The 21484-nt window shown below is 54.0% G+C and overlaps 1 protein-coding gene across 3 annotated transcripts in view; it reads right to left on the bottom strand.

The window, feature by feature from the left end:
- Positions 1-332: 332 nt before the first annotated feature.
- The window catches only part of PCNX2 (pecanex 2), a 291197-nt gene continuing 270045 nt past the window's right edge, over positions 333-21484 (bottom strand). For all 3 annotated transcript variants that reach the window (XM_082422950.1, XM_082422951.1, XM_082422952.1), the window contains 6 exons: positions 15123-15267; positions 14443-14673; positions 13263-13537; positions 12434-12621; positions 2816-3264; positions 333-1321 (listed from right to left, as the gene is read on the bottom strand). In XM_082422950.1, the coding sequence (XP_082279076.1) occupies positions 1160-1321; positions 2816-3264; positions 12434-12621; positions 13263-13537; positions 14443-14673; positions 15123-15267 (1450 nt within the window). In that variant the 3' untranslated portion in view covers positions 333-1159. The remainder of the gene's footprint in view (positions 1322-2815; positions 3265-12433; positions 12622-13262; positions 13538-14442; positions 14674-15122; positions 15268-21484) is intronic.

Genomic DNA, 21484 nt, shown 5'->3' with positions numbered 1-21484 from the left:
CAGGAAGAAGCCAGGTTTCTGCTCTACCTGATGGGAATCTTAAGATGAGAAAAGCTGTCTCAGAATTTGCCTACAGCATTATAAATCAACTATACTTCAATAAAAAAAAAATCTGAAAAAGAATATATATATAACTGAATCACTTTGCTGTATACCTGAAACTAACGCAACATTGTAAATCAACTATACTTCAATAAAAAATAATTTTTTTTTTAAAAAGAATTTGCCTAAATGTCATTCTTACAGTGAAGGGTATGGTATTTTTTTTGTTTTTTGGTTTTTTTCAGAAGTGACAACAGTTTCAGCAGAACTCAAACAACTGGACACAGCAATAACTGTAAACATTTTAATTCCAAAAACAAAGGTATGTGCAAATGTCCTGTGACACGGTAAGGATTGCTTGGCTTGGAAACAGGCGTGCATTCCTGGGAAGCACACAGGAGCGCTGGGCGAGGCGGGGCCTGGCTTCTTGCAGGACGTTGCTGTAACTGCAGTTAGCATATCATTCCTAGGTGGCCCTCCATGACCTGCCTCAACTACACTTCTGCACTCACGTTGCTGAGGTTCACAGGATGCTTTGGACGTGACTGCATGCACTATCACATTTTTTGCAGTAAAGCTGTCACTGGTTTATACTTAACAGCTGCATAAATATTATAAAGAAGTGAGATGTTTCTCTATATGTAGACTGAACATCAGCACGTTGGACCAGCTGATGGTGTGATACGCGCTGCCGTCCGCCTCTTTTTCACGGTAACAGTGACATACAAAATGCCAGTCGTTTAGCATGCAGCTGTCTTATTTTCATCAGGACCAGAAGGAGTTATTTGTGTGCCCTACTTGAGTTGTCTTAAGATGTTAACATGGCTTTTATTTGAATTTTCCAGTTCTGGGAGGGGTGCTTCCCGCACCCCGCCTCTCTGGGGCCGCGAGTGCCAGAGCAGGAGGGACGCCTGGTGTCAAGGTTTGTGTTCATCATGTGAGATATTTTTCAAGAACCTGAGATCAAGTTATTCTGTTTTGTACACAGCACTCATCTTCCACAGGATGGATCTCCCGGCTCTCATTCTTTGCGCCGTTTAGCTTGGGGATCGCAGGGGAGAAGCTGGGGGTGCTTGCGTCCCTCCCCGACGGCGTGGCTCCTCCGGCCCGGGCTCAGCTACTGCTCGTCGGAAGCGCTCTGCTGGGAGGCCGTGTCGTCCATGCCCATGTCCTCCTGGCTTGCTCTTCTGCACATCACCTGCAGGTTCTCGGCCGCGTGGCAATCTCGAAGCAGCCCCTGCTCGGTGGCCTCCGTGGGTTCGCACGGCTCGGAAAAGTGCTTCCAAAGAGAAAAGAGAAGCAAAAAGTGATGGCTCAGCAAAGCTGACTGCTTCCCCTGATGACCACCCCACGGCTGTAAGTACCAGCCAGCAGTGTGGCAGGATCCTGGGGTCAGAGTCTAAAGTCAGGTCCATTTACAGAGGACCAAAGCGGGGGGGTCTTTGAGCACAGAACATGCAGCCCGAGCCACGGGCAGAGGGAGGCACCTCTGCACACAGGGACCTCTTCTTGGGTAACCTGGAAAAACATGACCTTGGGCAAGAGGTCACTTGTGAGCCTGGATTTCCTGAGTTTGGGTCAATGTCACTTGGTATACATTTAGCCCTGCACAGCTGCTCAGTCCTGCAGGTTTGATCCCAAACAGTAATACCGAGGCCTTTTTATTGCGGCTGCACATGGTCCCAAGGACCCAGCCATCCCTGTGGGAGAGAGAATTTGCCAGAATCCCAGAGCTGCATCCACAGACTGTCTTAAACACACGTTGGGGGTGGCAGAGAGCTGCGCTATTTTGTGCATCGTTACTGAGGAAGTGAAAAAAGGGAAGTTTATGTTTAGCTATCTAACTTAAACTCCTGAAGTAACCCGGGGCTCCAGAATGCTCAGAACCCTGCCCTGAAGGCCAGCACAGCATCGCTGCGACCCCGTGGCTCTTCTTGGGGGGGGGGGGGGCGGTGCACGCCGGCCTGGTTTCGAGGTGGCTGGAGGTGCCACTGTATGTCTTCTCCTTCGGGCAGGGGGAGGCGCCGGCCTGTAGGGCGTCTCCCTACGGGAAGAGGGTAAGGGCAGAGCCCCCATCTTCCACCTCCAAATACCCACGCCCGGAACCAGAAGGCCAGCAGCCTGTGGCTCTGCTCCTCCGCGGGCAGGACAGCGTGTGAACGTTCAGACGGGAGCGTGGAAGCCTCCATCCTGATGCCGGCTTTTGCCTGAACGTCCCCGATCTCTCCCTCCCTACCACAGTACAGAAGAGAGCGGCTGGGCGTTTATTTACGTACTTGACTGGTGAAGCTCAGTTATTCATCCAACGCCAGCTAGCTTGGGATCCTCGATAAGGAACCGTTTATGTGGGCAAAGTCCTCAAAGCTCTCTAACATTGAACTGCGTAGACGTAGAAGGCCACCTCGGGAGCCACCGTAAAACCCGGTGGCTGGTGAGCTGCCTGCAGCGCCGACGTGTCCTTTCCTCTCCCTCAGCCAGAGGAGTGTGGACAGAGAAGGTTCTGTCTGCACCCGTGGAGAACATGCCCCCCAGCATCCTGGGCTCAGGGCGAAGGGGACTGTGACATCCGGCCCCCTCCACCGTCGCCGGCCTGGGCGTCATCGTTACGGGGCCCGTGCGACGCATCCTGTCCGCTGCCGGGCGCGGTCAGCCCAGCTCCCGTCTCGCTGCCTGCCTGTTACTCCGGGAACCCTACAGGGGAGGTGGCGGGAGCCTGCAGGCCCGGCGGACCGGGCTCATCGGCCAGGAGCGCCCCACCCCCCGAGCCCCTCACCCGTGCGGGCTGGCTGGCGGTCCTGGCCGAGGGGCCCAGGGCGATGTTGACGCTGCTGGAGGACTGGGTGTCGCTGGTGTTGCCCCCCTCGGCGGCAGACAGCCCGGAAATGACCAGGACGCTCGAGAAGCTCCTCTTGCCAAAGAGGAAGCTGAGGGTGGAGCTGGTGGACGAGCCCAGGCTGGACCTGATGAGGGCCTCGGCCCGCTCGCGGACGCTCAGGTGGCCGGCGGCGGGGGTGGCCGGGGGCTGGGAGTGCAGGGACGCCGCCGAGGGGCACAGGGACAGCCGGCTGCCCGAGAGCCGCCGCGCCAGCTCGTGGACCGACGTGGACGTCTGCAGGAAGGCCGGGCGGCTGTCCACGATGGGGCCGGGCGAGCGCGGGATGGGCGGCGTCTGGCTTAAGGCCCTGGGGGCCTGGACGGACTGAGTCCTGCCTTTTCTCCTGCCTTTAAAGGAAAGCAGAGCAAAGTAGGTAAACGACAAGGACCTACTGTAGAGCACAGGGAACTCTACTCGGTATTCTGTAGTAACCCATGTGGGGAAAGAATCTGAAAAAGAACGGATACATGTATATGGATAACTGAATCGCTTTGCCGTGCACCTGAAATCAACACATCGTAAACCAACCATAAATATTAATTTAAAAAAAAAACACATAAGAGTGGGAATTAGAAAGAAGGGAAAAGCAAGGGCATTCAAAAAGTCACTTATCTAGTCAACCAGAGCTTTCTGAAAAGGGGGATTTAAAAAAAAAAAAGACAGCAGAGCAGACCAGCTTGCCGTGGCAGGCAGCTGCCAACGTCAGTGTCTGCGTGGTGAGGCGGGCAGGCTGCTCTGCGGGGCCCGAGGGACCCAGGCTGGCCTCCCACCTTCTGGGCTGGGGTGGAGGGCTGGGAGCCCAGCTCGGGGCTCCACTGAGGCCTGAGAACTGAAGGATGGGGCGGGGGTGCTGGTGTGGGGAGCGGCGGCCAGGGCGATGGGCCCGTCCGGTTTGCCCAGGCCTGTCCTGGGTTTCGCACCGAAGTCCCTCGTCCCTGGGAGCCCCTGTCCTGGGCAAACCCATAACGTGGCCTCATCAGGCAAATCCCATCTTGTCCCTGCTTCAGGACTGGGTTCCCGGGCTCCTCTGATAAGCAGTGATGAAGGGAATGCAGGTAGGTTTGCATCATGTTTAGTTGCCTTCGAAAGAGGAAAAAAGGGTTGAGCCACATGCTGTGGCCATTTTTTTCTAGAAAAGTTTTCCCTTAAGATCAAGGTATTTGAGAGGAAGCCCTCCCCGGCCCAAGTCGGGCATGCCCGGCCCGGGTTCCCGTGTCTGTCAGGGCTCCCAGCTCCCTTTGGCCAGTTGTCCCTCCCCTCAGGGGTCCTTCCTGGCCCAGCTCGTGCTGAGACTTGCTGAGACGAGGCCTTTATTTTATTTTTTATTGGAGTCTAGTTGATTTACAATGTTGTATTAGTTTCAGGTGTACAGCAAAGTGAATCAGTTGTTATACATATACATATATCCACTCTGGCCTAAATCTAAAAAAAAAAAGAGAGAGAAAAGGCCATTTTGGACACAAGGGACTGGACTGGCCAAGGATTTGGTCCTGGCACGTCTCTGGAGGAAGGCAGGCTTAAAGTGCCTGTCTTGTGCCTGACTTACCTCTGCGGCTTTAGAGACCAGGCGGGTGGAGGAGCCTTGAGCTTGCTGGAACGCTGAATTCCTTAAGCCTCAGTACTCACCAGGGTCTAATTTTAAAATATTATTTTAACCACAAGGTCCTACTGGGCAGCACAGAGAACTATACTCAGTAGCCTATGATAAACCATAACGGAAAAGAATATGAAAAAGAATGTATATATATGCTTAATCGAATCATTTTGCTGTACAGAAATTAACACAACATTTGTAAATCAACTGTACTTCAGTTAAAAAACAGAAAATAAAAATATAAAATATTATTTTGAAGGGGGCAGCTGGTGACGTCACGGTGCTACCAATTGCCCTACTGACGTGTCTCCAGGAGTGGCTACAGTTACACTCAATGGGTAAAAATAGAGGGGGCTGCAGGGTGGGTACCCCCAAGGAATGTCACCTCACCCCAAATGCCCAAATGATGAACTGGGCACCTGGTGATTCTGACATATTTATGTTTGCCTGTGGGAACAGGTGAGAGTGACACATCTTTTGCGAGAGAACTCCTTAGGGAACAGATGTTACTGTGGACATTGCCCGGGTCCCCTCTAGCCCTGCTCCTCCCACAGCGGCGGACTGGCTGAAAGGGCCCTCGTGCCTCACGTCGACCTTACTGCCATGTGCCCACTGTGATGGTGGGTGCCCGTTTCCAGAGGGCACTGGGGTGCCCACGTGGCTCCCTCCTGCCCGTCTGCTGAGAAATCGGGGCGCTCCCCCCGCAGCGCTGCTCACAGAGTGGGACTCCCTGGGTGAGTGCAGGCAGCTCCCCGGCATGGGGCTCCCACCCGGGGATGGGGCCCATCTGAACGGTCCCTGCTGAAGCGTTAGTATGTTACTCTTACAGAGGAAGAAAGAGGGAGAAAGGGACCCTGACGAATCCGAATTAAGAACAGAGATGGTGATTTGTTAGTTTATTCAGAGCTTGGCAAGGCCAAACATCTGTTTGTGATTTATACTGCAACGCTGATTGCTGCCCCAGAATAGTCCACATTCAAACGCAAGACAGTGATTTTGATGTTGGAGAGACCACCCGTACTTAGTGGGGGAACTCAGCTCATTCCAGTAACAAACAGACCCATCTGTGTGCCAGAGGGGAATGGCCTGTGTTCCCATGCAAGATGGGGTAACCCCTGCCCTGATTTCACTGCTTCAGATGTTCTTGGGGCTTTTTGTCGCTCTTGATTTTTTCAAAGTTAGTTAATTTTGCAAATGGAACAAGTACAAAACCAAGCTAAATACATCTATGCTACTTATTTTGTAGTTTTAGTTTGCCAGTTACTTCATTATCAAATTAGGAGTGTTTCTAGGGAAAATCTCCTTAGAACCTGGGTTGAAATTCCATATAAATTACCCTCCCCTGTTCATTATCCCAGCACTATTCCTTTGTCTTTGATGATTGTTATCTGAAAGGTGGTGGTGCAAATCCTTAGAATAGGATAGAAGAGAGAAATTATATGTATCAAATGTTAACTACTGAATCTAGATGAAATGTATGTAGGTAGTCATTGCCTTATTCTTGAAGTTTTTTTGTACTTTAAAAAATTTCAAAATTTCAAAACACCAAACTATTAAAAAAAATAGGACAGAAGGGATAGCCTTCCTGTCCAATTTGGGATTCAGATTAGTTACAAATTCCTAACTGCTCTCAGCAAGCAGACCACCAGCCTCCACCAGTGGGCCGTGTCCCCTTCCAGCAAGAAGCCTGCAGGTTGTCAGGCTGCACTTAGGGCGGCATAGTGAGTTCACGGCCGTTGGGCGTGAGGGCCCGCGAGTCAGGCATGAGGTGCTGGGCACCCACACGCTGTGCCTACCTGGGATCCCAGTCCTCTGAGAGTCTGGCAAGGGCCAGGATGGGGATACTCGGCTGGGGACCGAAGCAGGGACCCAGGGAGGGAGGGAGCAGTTGGGACTCCAGTTATGGGCACTGAGCCTTGGGCACTGTGAGTAAAACAAGAGCCTGTTCTTAGAATTTCGTTCACATTCACCCTTGAGAGCGGCTCAATCATTGCTGCGTAGCTAGGCTTCTCTGTCATGCCCTGCCCGGAAGTCAGGTCCTCCACCTCGGCCCCGGGGACTCCCGCAGGGCACAGCACACCAATCATCACTGGTTGCCTACGTGGCATCACGCGGTGCTCTCCACCCTCCGCCCTTCCTCTCTGACTGCAACGCCGCATCTACAGGCTCAGCACGCGGCACACTGACCGGGAAACAAGGGCCCAACCTGCAAAACTCACCTCGCATGGAAACCCGAAGCTTCTTCAACCCCTGACTGGGAACAGAGCCAGCCCCAGACGGTTTGGGTTTGGCCACGGGCTTCTTAACCTTGGCCATTGGAACCATCTGGGAAGCTTCAAAAGTGCCTTGACCTAGACACTGAGACCCCCCCCCCCACCCGTGTGCCCCTGCAGACTGGGCCCTGGGCCTCCCCTGTAGCCTGGGAGGCAAGCTACGGGGCGGGAGCTGGGAAGGTGAGTCTTCCAGGTCGAGTACAAAGATCCGGGATCAGGAATATCCCCCCCGGGACTGGAGACCGACCTCTAACTCCCCTGCGCTGGCTGAGCAGGCCCCTGGCTTGCTTTCTGGAAGCTGTGGGCACCATGGTTTGATTCAATTGGAGGGAGGGCGAGAAGGAGGCCAGAGAAGCTGGAGGCTGGAAGGAAACCCAGCAACTGCACAGCACAGAGGCCCCTTTGGCGATGCCGTCCTGCTGGGAACGGACGGCAGCGGGGGGTGGCTTTCAGGCCGCCCTCCCTCTTCCAGGGGCCTTCGGGCATCTCACCACTGGCCGCGTCATCTGGGAAGAGTCCTTGGTGGCAGGTACAAGGCCGTGGCGCCGGGCAGGGCTGTCCCCCTCCCCATGTGCGGCTCCTTCTGGGGCCGGTGTCCTTGGGGTCACAAGGGCTACTGCACTTGGGGCTTCGGTAACTGACAGCTTTGCGCCTGGCCCTGTCAGGGTGCGAGAGTGCCCCCACGATCCCCACTCTCTGCACCAGCTCAGGAGGAGCCGGCCGGTGGGGGGAGGCCCCTGCCAGGCTTCGGAGACTTGAGCCGGGCGGGGGCAGCTCTCCTCTTGCCTGCAGCACGATGCTTGTGCGCACCTGCGTTTATCGGGCGCTGAGGGACGCAGCCTGAGATCCCACTGGAAGCTTACCCCCGCCTGGGCTTTGTTCTCCAAGTCCCGGGGTTCCGACATGGTGCTTATTTACAGGCGGGGCGTGTTTCTAGCTGCCAAGGGACGTGGAGAGAAGGGACAGGGGTGCTGGCCTTGAACTTCCCCCAGGGAGTGAGTGGGTGCAATGAACCAAGCCAAAGGTGGCCATGTCCCCGTATGGCTTTAACCAGAGTGGGAGTAAAAAGACGGGGACATTTCAGTGTTCCAGGGGCAGGAGGAGGTGTCTTGCCCTGGGTGTGGGGAGTGTGGTTGTCCCTTTCTGATGCCAACTTCAGGCTTTTCTTGATGTCTCTCAGGGGCCTGCTCTGCCCTGACAGTCCAAGATTTCCCTGCTGCCTTGATGCGTGCCTGTAAGTCCCAGTGGCTGGTTTCAAGCCAACTGTCTCATGTGTTTCATCCTTTCAAAGGCAAGTTTGGACTCCATCCCTGCCCAGCCCCACAGAATGGGTGTTTGGCTTATGCCACGGGCTGTGATGCCCCCTGCTGAGTTTCAGGAAAGCCTCGCCCCGGGCAGCCACTGAGGCAGGGGGATGGTGAGGCTGCAGGCAGGGCTGGAGGGCAGACGGGGCCATCTCTGTCATTCCCCCTCCGGGACTCACGCCCCACCGGCTTCTCTCAGCCCACTGGGGCCCCCTTGGGACTCTAAGCCAGATGGTCTGAAAGGTGGTCACTCTTGCGTCCTTCAGGGGACCAGCTGGGCTGCATCTGGAGCCGCCTGGATTTTCCAGGGCAGGGAGAGCCCGTCGGGGACCACGGTGTGGCCCTCCTCTGGGGGAGGGAAGAGGGCTAGCTGCCTTCGGGCGTCTCCCTCCCCCCCAGGACTAGACCCACTCGGTGTGGCCAGTGCCCGATCCCCAAGGCATCACCAGGAGAGCAATCAGTCTTAGGTGGAGACTCTTCTAAAGATATATGAAGGGTTCTGGCAGGGGGCTTGGGGCACAAGGACGAGCCGACAGGATCCGCAGCTGTTGGCGCTTTGCTCTTGGCTGTGACAGACAGAAGCTGGCGACAGCTGAGTCTCACCTGGGAATTCTGTGGCCTGAGGGCCTGACAGCCCAGCCCCCGGGGAAGCCTCACGGGGAGTGGCTGAGTCCAGAGGGGGACCATCCACCCATACAGTCAGCCCGCGCCTGCTGAGCACAGTGCCGCCTTAGCCCTGAGCGGCCCCCCCCAGGACTTTAGAGGGTCCCACTCGACCCCCGTTTCTCCTACCACATCTCTCCCCAGGACCAGGAAGCCACGGAGACAAGAGATGCTTTGGGCGGCCCCCATACCCCCCGCCACCTAGCGCCGGGGTGCCTGGCTCTCCAGAAGGCCCCGCCCGAATCCAGAGCCTGCCCAGACCCGCCGCCAGGCTGCCCCCCAGGGAGGGCCTTGGGCCTTCCTGCAGGTGTGTGCACCGAGCAAGGCCTGCGGCGGGGCAAGAAGCAGTAGGCAGGTATGGATGGAGCGTGGACGTGCAGACGAGAGGTCTACATGAGCACAGGCCCCTCGCGGGCATGGCAGGGCGAGGCGCAGCGGGCCACGGTCCCCCTGTGTGCTCCTGTCCCCGCCCCGAGAAGACAGGGCCGCCACCGGGCACCCCCTTGCACTGCGCTGGCCTAGTAGTGCAGGCGCGGGCAACTCCCAGGCCCTGAGCACGCACAGCCTGCCACAGTGATGGGGGCAGAGCCGTGTGGACGGCTGGCTGGCCAGGGGCCTCTCTGAGGTGGTGGCGTTTGGTCAGAGGCTGAGCGAGGGAGCGAAGAACTGAGCTGAGCCTGAGGGCAGCACGTCCAGCCTGGGGAAGCCGCAGCGGCAGAGGCTCTGCAGGGAGGACCGCCTGGCGTGAGTGAGGGGCAGAGAGGGGGCTGTAAGGCCAGGCAATGTGAGCCAGGGGTCATGGGGAGCCCTGCAGGCCAGGCGAGGGCCCAGTTGGGCCCCCCAATTCATGTGCTGAAGTACTAACCCTGGAACCTCAGGATGTGACCGTATTTGGAAAGAGGACTGTTGCAGGTATCGTTCATTAAGATGCGGGTCGTAGCGGAGTACGGTGGCCTAATCCAACGGGACTGGTGTCCTCACCAGAAGGGGAAATTTGGACACAGACACGCACACAGGAAGAATGCCATGAGAAGATGAAGGCAGAGATCAGGATGAAGCTTCTACAAGGGAACGGACGCCCAAGATCACCAGCAAACCACCAGAAGCCAGGAGAGTCCAGGGACCCATTCTCCATCATGGCCTCAGAAGGAAGAAACCCTGCCAACACCTTGATTTTGGACTTCTGGCCTCCAGAACTGTGAGACAGTCTTTTGTTGAAGCCATTGAGTTTGTGGTACTTTGTTACAGCTGCCCTAGCAAAGGAATACAGGTTTGTTCTGAGGGATATGGGAAGACTTATTCAACAGAAGAATGTCCTAAGTTAAAATACTGTCACCCTGGCTGGTATGTGGAAAAGAGATTTAAGACTTTGTGCAGTTGTCAGGGCTGCCTGAATGGCCAGAGAGAGCAAGAGAGCGGTTCTTCTTTTATTTGGGGTGGGGAGGGGCGAGGTGGGCCCCCTGCCAGCCCTCTGACCCTCTGTCGGGCATGGGGCACCCAGTCTCAGGACAACTCCCCAGGAGTGCAGGGCCTTCTTTCCAGACTGTCAGCTTCTAGAGCACAGGGAGACACATGTGTCTGCCCCACGTCCCCAACCCCTGCCCTGCCCACAGTGGGGCCTACAGAACCCGGGCAGCTGCTTCAAGAAGAGCTGGGTGTCAGCTTCACCTGGGGGAGCCCCAAGGAAGGCCAGTTGTAAGAGGAGCCCTTGAGCCAGCGGAAGAAGTCAGGCAGGGCACGGGGGGCACGCGAAGAGCTGGAGCAGCTCCAAGGCCTCGGACGCTCGGCAGAGGCTTCCGGAGTCTCCCAAACAGGAGGACCGCTGGGCTTAGAGCCCGGGGCCGACTGCGGGGCAGGGGGGGTGGGCTCCCGCTCATGAGGCCCGTGGGCGATGTCGCCTGGTGGGCCTGGTGAGCTCGCAAAGCACGGAAAGCCAAGCGTGGCCTTGGGAGAAGCGATTTTAAAAAGGAATAATGGAAAATGAACAGCTGGTTTGGGCTCTGGAAGATCCAGCTCCGACATCTGCCACGAAAGCCTCAGGCTCCGGCGGTGAACGGGGGGAACATTCACAAGCTATGCGGTCTGGATTTTAGGACAGGAAAGAGCGCTGGCCCTTTCCAGGCCACGCAAGCGCTGGCACAGCTTCGCTTCTACGAAAGGGAAGAGGCATCTCACTGAGTCAGAGCCCGTCCAGCACGCCCATCCTCGGCTCTTTAAACGCCTGCGGCCCCACCAGCCAGAAACCCCCCTGACTCCAGCCTCCCTCTGCTTCCCCCAAGTCACCTGGTTAGACGTGCCAAGCGCTCAGGAATTTCTCCATTTGGAACCTACCTTGCATTTTCCCATCTGGAAGATCACTTTATGTGATTTTGAAACTTAAAATTCTCACGCAATAACAACTGTTAACTAAGCAATGAGAAACTCCTGGCCTGAGAGCCCAGCACTGGAGGCCTCGGGCTGGGCGACTGCTCTGCTTGGGGTTGGGGCAGACGGCACAGGGCGGGGAAGGGGGCCTTCTTCCCCCTAAGCAGCTAATGGCAACCACTTTGCCCATCTACCTACCTACCTCTCCCTCCCTCCTTCCCTCCCTCCCTTCCTTCCTTCCATCTCTCATCTATCTTCTATTATCTAGCTATCATCTATTGATTCATCTCTATCTATCACATATCCATCCATCCATCTATCTATCGTCTATCATATGTCTTCTACCTATCATCTGTCTGTCTCTCTGTCTCCCTATCTATCTATCTGCCATCTTGCCCATCTTTATATAAATCCTATTTCAGTTAAATCCTCAGCCTTGCTTCCAGGAGACAGGGACCGTTCCTCATTACTCATTCGGTGCAGAGCTGGCAGGGGAACATACACAAAAAGGCACTTAATGAATCCTTCTGGATGCTAAAAGCACTGAGGCCAAAAGGCAAAGCCACTAACAGGTTTTGAAGGGCAAAGCTGAGTGCCAGTGTGCCAGCAGGAACCAGGGCCAAGCATCTGTCTCTCCCACATCCACCCGGGCGCGTGCTCTGCGGGCCCTCGGGCTCGTCTTTTCTAAGCCAGCCCCCTCCTCCCAGTGGACTGGGGTTTTGGAACTTCATCCATCTAGTTGAGCCTAACTGATTTTAAACTTTAAACTCAGCCCAAACTTGAACCAAGCCACCCCCTCCATCCCCACCTGCTGGCACCCTTCTTCCCTCTTTTCTTATGCTCTGAAATGTCAGGTGTAAGTGCAGGAAGGGGAGAGCTGTAGACAGTGGGCAACGGCCTTGCCACAGACTTGGAGAGGGGGGCTCAACTCACAGAAAGACGAAGGCACCATCATGGACCAAGAGCTACAACACAGCCCGACACAGAGGCACGTGAGCCAATAGGCACTGAATGAGTGAGAGAGGGGGTGGAAGGGAGTGACCGCTGGACCAATGGACAGACACATGGCTGGTTGGCTGGCTGGCTGAGGTGATGGACAGACAGATGGATAAAGGTTAAATGCTGAATCTAACACATGGAGAGTTGTTTTCTGAGTAGAACCTATAAGAGTCAGTATATTTGGGGCATCTTTTGTCCCAACACTGATTTTTCCTGCATAAAGGGGCTCTCAGAGGTTAGAACGACAACACAACCCACAGTGCTGGCCAGTGGGACTACAGGAGCCTTATCAGTAACACGAAGCCCCCGCTGCACGCACCTGTCGTCCTTGTCCCTTCAGGGGGTGACCAGTGGCGGTTCCCATCCTCTCTGGGCTGTTCCGAGCTGCTCTCCCGGCTCTCACCACTGGGGGCACTGCTGCCGCCTACGGGCGGGGCGCCCCCGGCGTCCGCATCCTCGACGTTGCCGGCGCCGGGCTGGCCGGCAGCATCGAAGTCCTTCCGCACCCTGTGAGAGGGAGAAACGCTTGAAGTGTTCTCACCAAAACATTTCTAATTGCCGTAAACGCCCCAGCACATTCGTGTCCAAATCGGGATGGCAGACCGGACTCTACAGGTGAGCAGCACACCTGAGATGCAGGTGGAGAGAGGGGCTTCCGTTCCCCAAACCTCAGAGTCTGATAAACGAATACACCGCGCCCGGATGAAGAAGCCGCAGGTCCCACCGGCCACAGGGACCCTCAGCTCTGGGGCCTGACAAGGAGCTCCGCCAGATTCTGACAGAACATCTTAGAATTCGTTCCAACTCACCAGGGACACCGTTACAACGGGGTGAGAAGATTTAGGGGATGAGAGACGCGTGCTGGGTGGGAGGAGAGATTTCAAGCCCCGTTCTTTGAGACAGATGTGTAACAGTCACTCCCAAAGACCCATAACCTCGGCAGTTCTGCAAGGGCTCAAGCCCAAGTCTCAGCCCGTGGATGGAAGGGGGAGGGAGGCAGAGTCATCTGATGAAACAAAGGCTGTGTTGGCGGGGCACTTGGGCACGGAAAGAGCGATGGACGGTGGCATCCAACCAGAAGCCCTGGAGTCGCAGCCCCGCCCCATCCAGCATCCGGGTAAATAACGGCCTTTGTTGTCAAGACCCACCTTAACCACTTGGTCCGGAACCACGCCCTGACGCTGTCCAAGGTGACGGGTCCGCTCCAGACGTTCTTCAGCTGCCTGTGGGTCCCTAGGTAGGAGGTGGTGAGCGGGGAGACATACATGGGGTACCCCAGGGGCTGGTCACAGGAAGAACTGATCAGGTTCCGGAGGACCTGCTTGTGGTTCTGGATGCTGCCGCGCTCAGGGTTGCAGTTGCGGAGGAAGATGAGCTCTTGCTGCTGCCCCGCCCAAAGGCCACGGACACACTCTCTGTTCACCTGCAGGGCGGGGAAGACGGGGGAGAAAAGCAGATGGCGGGGGCCTCCAGCATGTTGGATCTGGGTCTGAGTACCTGGGACCACAATACTTTGGCCTCAAGCTTTCATAGTCAAGCCCAAATGGCAGCCCTGTAAGGTGGATGTGATGCCACTTTCACGGGGCCACAGAGATCAAATAAAAAGGAAGGAAGTCTTTGTTTCAGCCCGGTGGTTTGAAGCTATAGGAAGAAGAGAATCTCTGGGAAGGAAGTTCTTGGGTTCAGGAACAGGTTATTAGAGGAAGGTCTGGAATTTTAGAGAATTATAAAGTCTTTAAGAATAAGCTAGGGACTTCCCTGGTGGCGCAGTGGTTAAGAATCCACCTGCCAGTGCAGGGGGCGAGGGTTCGAGCCCTGGTCCGGGAAGATCCCACATGCCGCGGAACAACTAAGCCCGTGCACCACAACTATTGAGCCTGTGCTCTAGAGCCCACGAGCCACAACTACTGAAGCCCGCGCACTGCAACGAAGAGTAGCCCCCGCTTGCCGCAACTAGAGAAAGCCCGCATGCAGCAACGAAGACCCAACGCAGCCAAAAATAAATAAATAAATAAATAAATTTATGTATTTAAAAAAAAAGAATAAGCTAGATCCTGACCCTCAGTGAGTCTAGCCCACCAGGACTTCTTGCCAAAGCTGTCACCTGCGCACCAGCTCTCTGGGTGGGAAAGGGCCCTGGAGGAGATGCACCGCCTGCCCTGGGGCTGCCCTGCATGCTGGCCAATGCTGCCCCCCAACCCTGGGGCTGTGGGTCTAGACAGAGGATGCTGGCCCAGGGCGAGGGCATCGGTGCCAATCCGTCCTGTTTCTTCTCACATTCCGCCCAGGTGGGAGGCTCGCACCAGCTGGGAAGGACGGGCCCCGTACCTTGATCACCTTGAAGCTCAGGAAGCTTCTGTGGAGCACGATGACCTTGTACTCGTCCGCGCCCTCGTCTACCACGTGCCGCAGGGTCAGCAGCTCCTCCCTGTTGGCCAGCACGGCGCCCCTCCAGGCCGGGTCGCCCTCGTGGCAGATGACCACCTTCTTCTCAAAGGACTGTATGGCCTCGTAGAGGACCACGGGGTCTTCGTACTCGTCGGGGCAAGTGAACTGGTCCTTTGGAAGGAAGTCCATCTTCGGGTCGGGAGGACCAGAGAGCCGGCCCCGGGGGGGTGCAAGGCCAAGCCCACCTCCACATCTCACAGTTGCCCTGAGTGGATGGAGGACACCTCGCCAACCCAGCACCCTTGGCCTCGGGGCCGTGCTAGGCAAAGAGCTTGTGGCTTAGGTGCCTATGACTTTTTGAGACAGTGTGGGCACTTCTGATGTCATTTTCTCTGGCCAAGTCCCCTCTTCCATCCTAGCGGGAGACCACCACCTCCTAGGGGTCTTGAGGGCACATTGTCACGGACACGGTCAAGAATATGCGATGCCTCAACGCTTAGTTACTAAATCAGAAGCCCACTCATCAATGTCATGCCGAGGAAAGGGACTGCGTTTCTGAAAGGTCATTTTTTTCCCCTGATGCTTCAGGCTTATACTTTTTTTAAAAAAGGGATGTTTACCTGGTGCAGCTTCAGGGACATCCTGAGAGCTGGGGCGACAACTTTGTGCAGCAGGTCGATGTCTGCAAACACCCACTCATCTTGGGCTGTTATTCTGAAGTCACCTTTGAAGAGGGTGTGGAGGCCGTACAGGAAAGAATCCAAGCTGTGAAACAAAGTCGAGTTTGTTTGTTCATAAGGAGCAAAGGTGTTCAGGCTCCCGTCACCCTGAGCTGGCCTGAGTCTCCCTTGTGTCACCTCAGGAGGGATTTTACTGTCTTTAGGCTGATCCAGCAGAGGTCCCACCGAACACCTGACACTGCAGACCGTATTCAGACCCTTGTGACAACTGCTGTAATGGTCACCTTCAGGAATAGCCACTGATGCTCTGGGTCCCTGAGTGTGATGGTGGAGGTCCTGGTCAGAGCTGGCCTGCTACGTCCACAGGCAGAGTGAGTGCTGAGACACGGGGCTGTCTGGTCCAGGAGCCCTGGGGCCTCCACTTCTTGGGAGGGAGGCAGGGAGGCCGGGGGAAGAACCCAGGCCCTTCCATTGGTCGTCTCTGTGTTTCCGGATAGCGCTTTCAGACTGTGTCACTCATAATAAAAATTGGATTCTCCCACCATACGGAGAGAAAACGACACCGAATGCAATCTCAAATTGGCCATTTAGATTCTCAGAGAATATCCAGCTCCCAATCCCACCCTTTTTTTTAATGACTAGTGGATGAGGCACGATAGAGGGGATGAAAATGAATGACAGAAGGATTCCTCAGGTTGTCCAGGTTTTTATGTTTCTAGGTTTTTTGGCTCTGTTTCCGTTTCCTGCATGTAATTGAGCACTGCCTGGGTGGAAAGCAGCGAGGTGCCCGAGGGACATCTTTCACGGTCTGGGTCCTTTACTTTTTGGATCAACGCAGGGAGTGGGTTTGGGAAAGTGACTCACCCTGTATTATGAGGAGGGAAAGAATGGTTCTTCCTTCATTCGTTGCCTGGAGTTCCAGTGACACACTCAGTCACAGCCACCTCTAAACACCCTGGCCTCTAACATCCCTGAGCGGAAGTGAGCAGCTGTACGAGAAACAGTATCCCTGACACGGCTGAACGGGGACAGACGAGCAGGGACGTGTGTGTGGAAGAGACTCTCCGAGGATGGAGCTGAGAAGGATTTAATGAGCTGGCTCGCCGAGCAAGACTTTGGATTCAGTGCAGCGCGCTAGACCCACACGTCAGGGAAATAGCTCCACTGTTGGCTGTTGGAGCACGTCGTTGCGAAACACCCCAGCATCATTAACCTCCTTCCAGAACTCCCTTGAGAGGGATGCCGGGGCTTGGAGTCAGAGCAGACTGCGGGAAACGGGAGCAGCCAGGGTCTAGGCAGGTGGGGCGGATGCTGTGGCCTCGAGGAGCCCAGAACCTTCCAGAAAGAGTCCAGGAGGCAGCCCTCCTGAACAGGCTCCCCCAACACAGAACAGAGACTTCCTGGAGCTGCCTGCGGTCCTGGGAGGGGAGGGGTGGACCGCAGAGCCAGGCTGGAGCAGTGCAGAGGCAGGGAGGGAAGCTTTGAAACGGTGCTAACTGCTGGCACCGAAAATGGTCCAAAATGCCCCTGTCATCAGATAGGGGCGAAGTACTGAAAAGAGTGGGTTAAACGTGGGTGGGTTTTTTTTCTGGAAAGGATTAGAAGCATGCCTCGCTGCTTGCACACAGGTGTAGAGAAATCGCTCCTCTTGATGTGGGGCTGGGGACGGTGGCAGAGGGAGACAGAGGGACCTGCCCAGATGCCCAGAGCGACACGGGCAGATGGAAGAGGAGAGCCGGAGAGTCAACCCATCCTTTGCTCAGCGGCGTGTGAAAGCAACCACAGACCTGATTGCCCGGTCGGGAAACCGCCCTTCCACGGGACCTCACTGAGTGCTCGTGAGCCCATCCCAGGTCCCCAACGATAGATGCTCTACCGGTCCTTTCTATTTTCAGAGGAAAATGACACTTTGTGACGCTTACTGCTGTTCCATTAAAATGAGTCTCAATGCACAAATGAACATATCTATGAAACAGAAACAGAATCACGGACGTAGAGAAGACTGGTGGTTGCCAAGGGGGAGGGGGAGGGGGGAGGGAAGGATTGGGAGTTTGGGATTAGCAGATGCAAACTGTGATATATAGGATGGATAAACAACAAGGTCCTACTGTACGGCACAGGGAACTATATTCAATATCCTGTGATAAACCATAATGGAAAAGAATATTAAAAAGAATGTATGTATATGTATAACTGAATCATTTTGCTGTACAGCAGAAATTAACACAACATTGTAAATCGATGACACTTCAATAAAAAAAGTTTTTTTTAAATGAGTCTCCATGTAGAAAACAAAGCCTGGGGTAGAATTCCACTAGATTGATGGTATTACCCCTAGCACCTTAAAGGTACAGGCATCCTAAAAGTAAGGGTGTGTCATGACTTGCCTTTTATCCTCAGGAGAATGAAGAGGAGGAAGGCAGAGATGTCACGAGCTGGGAGGCTTTGGGGGGGGGACAGCAGAGGTCTCCAGGTCGCCTGCAGCACATTTCTGACTTGGAGCATTATCGGGCTTTGTCTTGTTAAGACTCTACTGAGAGATGACAGGCTCCCACCCCCAGGCCAACAGCTGGAGTGGGGAAACAGGGTTACATCTGAGTCGATCAAGGTTGGCCTTCGTGGGGACTAGAACAGCCACCGCCCGGGCCCCTAGCGCTGCCTTTATTTACTAAGTTTTTAGCACGTGTGCAGTGCCATGTAAGACCGGGCTTATCTCGTTGCCGCGGTCTGGCTCTCTACATGTGGATGTAGAGATTGTCCCTGCCCTGAGGACTGCTTGGCAACAAACTCTGTAACGGGCTTTCTGTACCTCTTCTGCAGCACTCAACCCATGTTCCATGGAGTCAGGACTTGAATTATACATCGCCTTCATAACTGTGTGTGCATGTGCGTATGTGTGTGCATGTATGTATACTGTGCATGTACATAGGTGCACATTTGTGTGTGTGCATGAGCATGGGTGCACATTTGTGTGTGTGCATGTGTGTATATGTGTGCATTTACATGGGTGCACGTGTGTATGCTCATGCGTGTGTTGGAAAGGATGACCCAGCCTCCACCTCAGAGTGACTGCACCCCCAGCAGACACCAACGACCACCAAGCTGGGTCTTCATGACACTCTGCTTGTAGTGACTCCTCTTCTTTCTGGTTCCGACCCAGTTTCCTATTCTATGATGACATAACCACTGGCGCTGCGTACAGATGAGAGGCTGGAGCCATCAGTACTTAAGCACAGTCATTCATAACCTTCGTGGAAATGGCCATTTTCCAGCTTGAGGCTCAGGCTGTTGCTTGCAGTGCCAGCGGAAACTCTAGCCCCAGGTCTGCCTAAGGCTTACGCTTTAACGGGTCCCGCCCAATTCAGCATCCTCACCCATCACCTTTCACGGCAATGACAGCTTGAGGACGGCCAGTTGAAGCAAAGGTTGTTTTCACTCCTTGTAGCGCATCTTTCTTTATCCACAGAGGAGTCCTCAGAGCTCTATTCTAGCCAGACGTTGCTTACGCCCCCTGAAGCCCTACTTTTGTTCAAAATCACTGACCAACACAGCCCAGTTTTCACCTGCATCCTCTCGCTGGTTCTTGGCTCAAGGACATTTTGGCCCCCGGGGGACATCTGACAATATCTGGAGACATATTTTGGATGTCACAGCTGAAGGGGGTCATGCTCCTGGCACCCAGTGGGTAGAGGCCAGGCAGGAACGTCCAGGACAGTCCCCCCTAACAAAGAACCACACAGCCTAAAATGTGCATAGTGCCACTGCTGAGAAACCCTGCTCTTTCAGGGAAAAAAAGTAGCATTAAAGATAGAGATTTTAAGTTTTGGACAATGGGCATTATCTTGGGTCCAGCATCAATGAATCTGAGGATTCAGGTGGAAACAAGTCTAATGCTGGGACAGTTTCTGCAGGACTCCCAGCGGACTCTCCAGAATGACTGATACATTCATTCGAGCTTATTTCCAAGCAGGTCTGTACACCGCATATTTACAGATGCGCATCGTGAAGGGTCTTCTGCTGTAGCGCATCGCCACCCGTGGAGCGCTTGTAGAACATATGCAAACGATTAAGTGTGATTTGCAAGTTGGGTTGCCCATGCTCACTGATGAGTAATGGAGATTCTCAGAGAGCATGTGCTTGGTTATCTAAGTCAGTATCCTAGCTCAGAGAGCGTCTCCACCTCAGGGACGGCAGCGTGCTTCACGCATGCTTCATTCCTCCGTGGGATCCCGCAACTGTGCACCGGTTGCACGGTTAATCCCATCACCCGTAACCAGCCTCTGTGGTTAAAGGAGCTGGAAGTATGAAGATTAATGCGTGCAAGAGGCGATGGTCCCTGCTATCAGTATTCGACCATTGCTAAGGCACTTACTGATCATTCTCCAAAGGCAACTCCTGACAACTAATCTTTGATTTCTTTAAATACAAAGTATATTCTCTTTCGGTGAAAATAAATAACTACATTCTGTATTTTTTCTGTGTGATGAATAAAAGATCCTCTTCATTGCTCTATTTCTCAACGTTGGTTCAGATGAAGGCTTTTTTGTGTGTGATTTCAATTTCTTCCGGCTTTACAGAGGTGTAATTGACACAGTTGTAAGATATTTAAAGTGTACATCATGATGATGAGATATACATATAGATAGTGAAAGGCAGATTAAGGCCTTTGATTTGGGGGTTTAGGCTTCCTTTTAAAGAAGTTTTAAAATATAATTTTAAAAAAAAACTCAAGAGAAATAGGAATTTGTGAACTCCTAAAGGTGTGGCTTTGAAAGATTAATGTTTCATTTGTCTGATAAATGGAAGTTAGAGAAGTCTAATTATGATAAATATCAGGAAATATAGTAGTTTATATACGTGTGAGTATTGGAGATATCTGGATTATTCAAGGACAACTCAGAATTTTAAATTACATGGCTCTTGAACCAACTATATAAAACATTAACACCTTAATAAACAATTTTTCAGTGAACAGATTTTTAAAAAACCACCAGCTCTGAGCAACTAGAAGTGAGGCAGAAATGCTGATACCTTAGATTTTTCTGGTGGTTTGTGCATTACTAACCACCTTCCATTCCATCAGCTTAGCTCATTCTCATGGATGCCTGTACAAGATTTCACCTAAGAGGAAACAGGCCAGAAAGAGTTGCGAAAGAGGATGAGGCAGGTGGGAACAAATATTCAGCATCTCACGTCACACTGAAGGAGCATGGCAGCCTCCTGGCCACCTACCTCTCCAGGAAACACAGAGCTTCTTTAAAGTCAAGAAAGAACACTTGGGAAGAAAGCAATGGTCGCCCTCAAGTAGCTCCAAGGCTTTAATGTCCAAGTGCTGTATGGACCAGCATATGGCAGCAAAGCTGGAGGGAAGGGAACCAGAAGCTCCAATCCTGAGCTCGAATCTTGGCTCTGATTCTTGCTGATATCTGGGTAAATCTCTTGTCCTCACGATCATCGATTTTTTTCTGGGTCCATCCTTAGGATTGAGTGTGCCCAGGGGTACGTGGAGGCTGGGGGAGAGGCTTGCTAAGAATCTCTTGACATGGGGGGCGGAGTGCGCGTGCGTGTGGTTGGAAAATAAAGGACACGTGTCAGTGTGGGGAGGGGACAAACACAGCCCAGGGTCCAACATTCATTGTCTCCTGGGACCCATGCTTGAGTCTGAAAGGCACAGAAGACGTATCCAAGGGGTCTGGGCACTCAGAGCGCAGGGTGGCAGACACTCCTAGAGGAAAGGGCGCTGGGCCAGCGGGAGAGGGCCAGGTGCCACCCCAGAAAGACGGCGGAGTGGCCCTGAGCACAGGCCACACTGAGCTTGGACGGCCATGATGCCCACGTCAGCACAACTCAGGCCAGGACAGTCAACAAAGGGAGCTGAAGTCGGTGAGGAGGAAATGGCAGGCACCGTGGGGTGGCCGAGCCACATGGATGGGGGCGACCTGAAGAATTCCTGGGGGCAGATGGGACTAACTGTGACACAGTGTAGCAGTCGGGAGCAGGGGTCTAGAGCCTGGGCAGGACTCCGCCATGTCCAAACATCGCACAGATCCCAGCTCTGGGCTTTGGTTTATCCAGCTGTAAAACAGGGGCAGTAATAGCACCTACTTCATCCTCTTTCACGCCTCGAGAGAGGATGAAGTGCATCTACTCGCTTCAAGCACTTAGCACTGTCCCCAGTACCCAGGGAGCGCACCATCAACGTTCACCGTGATCGTTATTCTCATTGCCACTGAACTGGAACGTCGAGGCAACACAGGCTTCAGATATAAACCAAGGACGCTTATCTTGCAGAATCTCAGATA

This window comes from Balaenoptera physalus (genome assembly GCF_965194825.1).
Source record: "Balaenoptera physalus genome assembly, chromosome: 14".
Taxonomy (NCBI): Eukaryota; Metazoa; Chordata; class Mammalia; order Artiodactyla; family Balaenopteridae; genus Balaenoptera; species Balaenoptera physalus.
The sequence above is the reverse complement of the archived record's forward strand: the minus strand, read 5'-3'. Positions and strand labels throughout refer to the sequence as shown.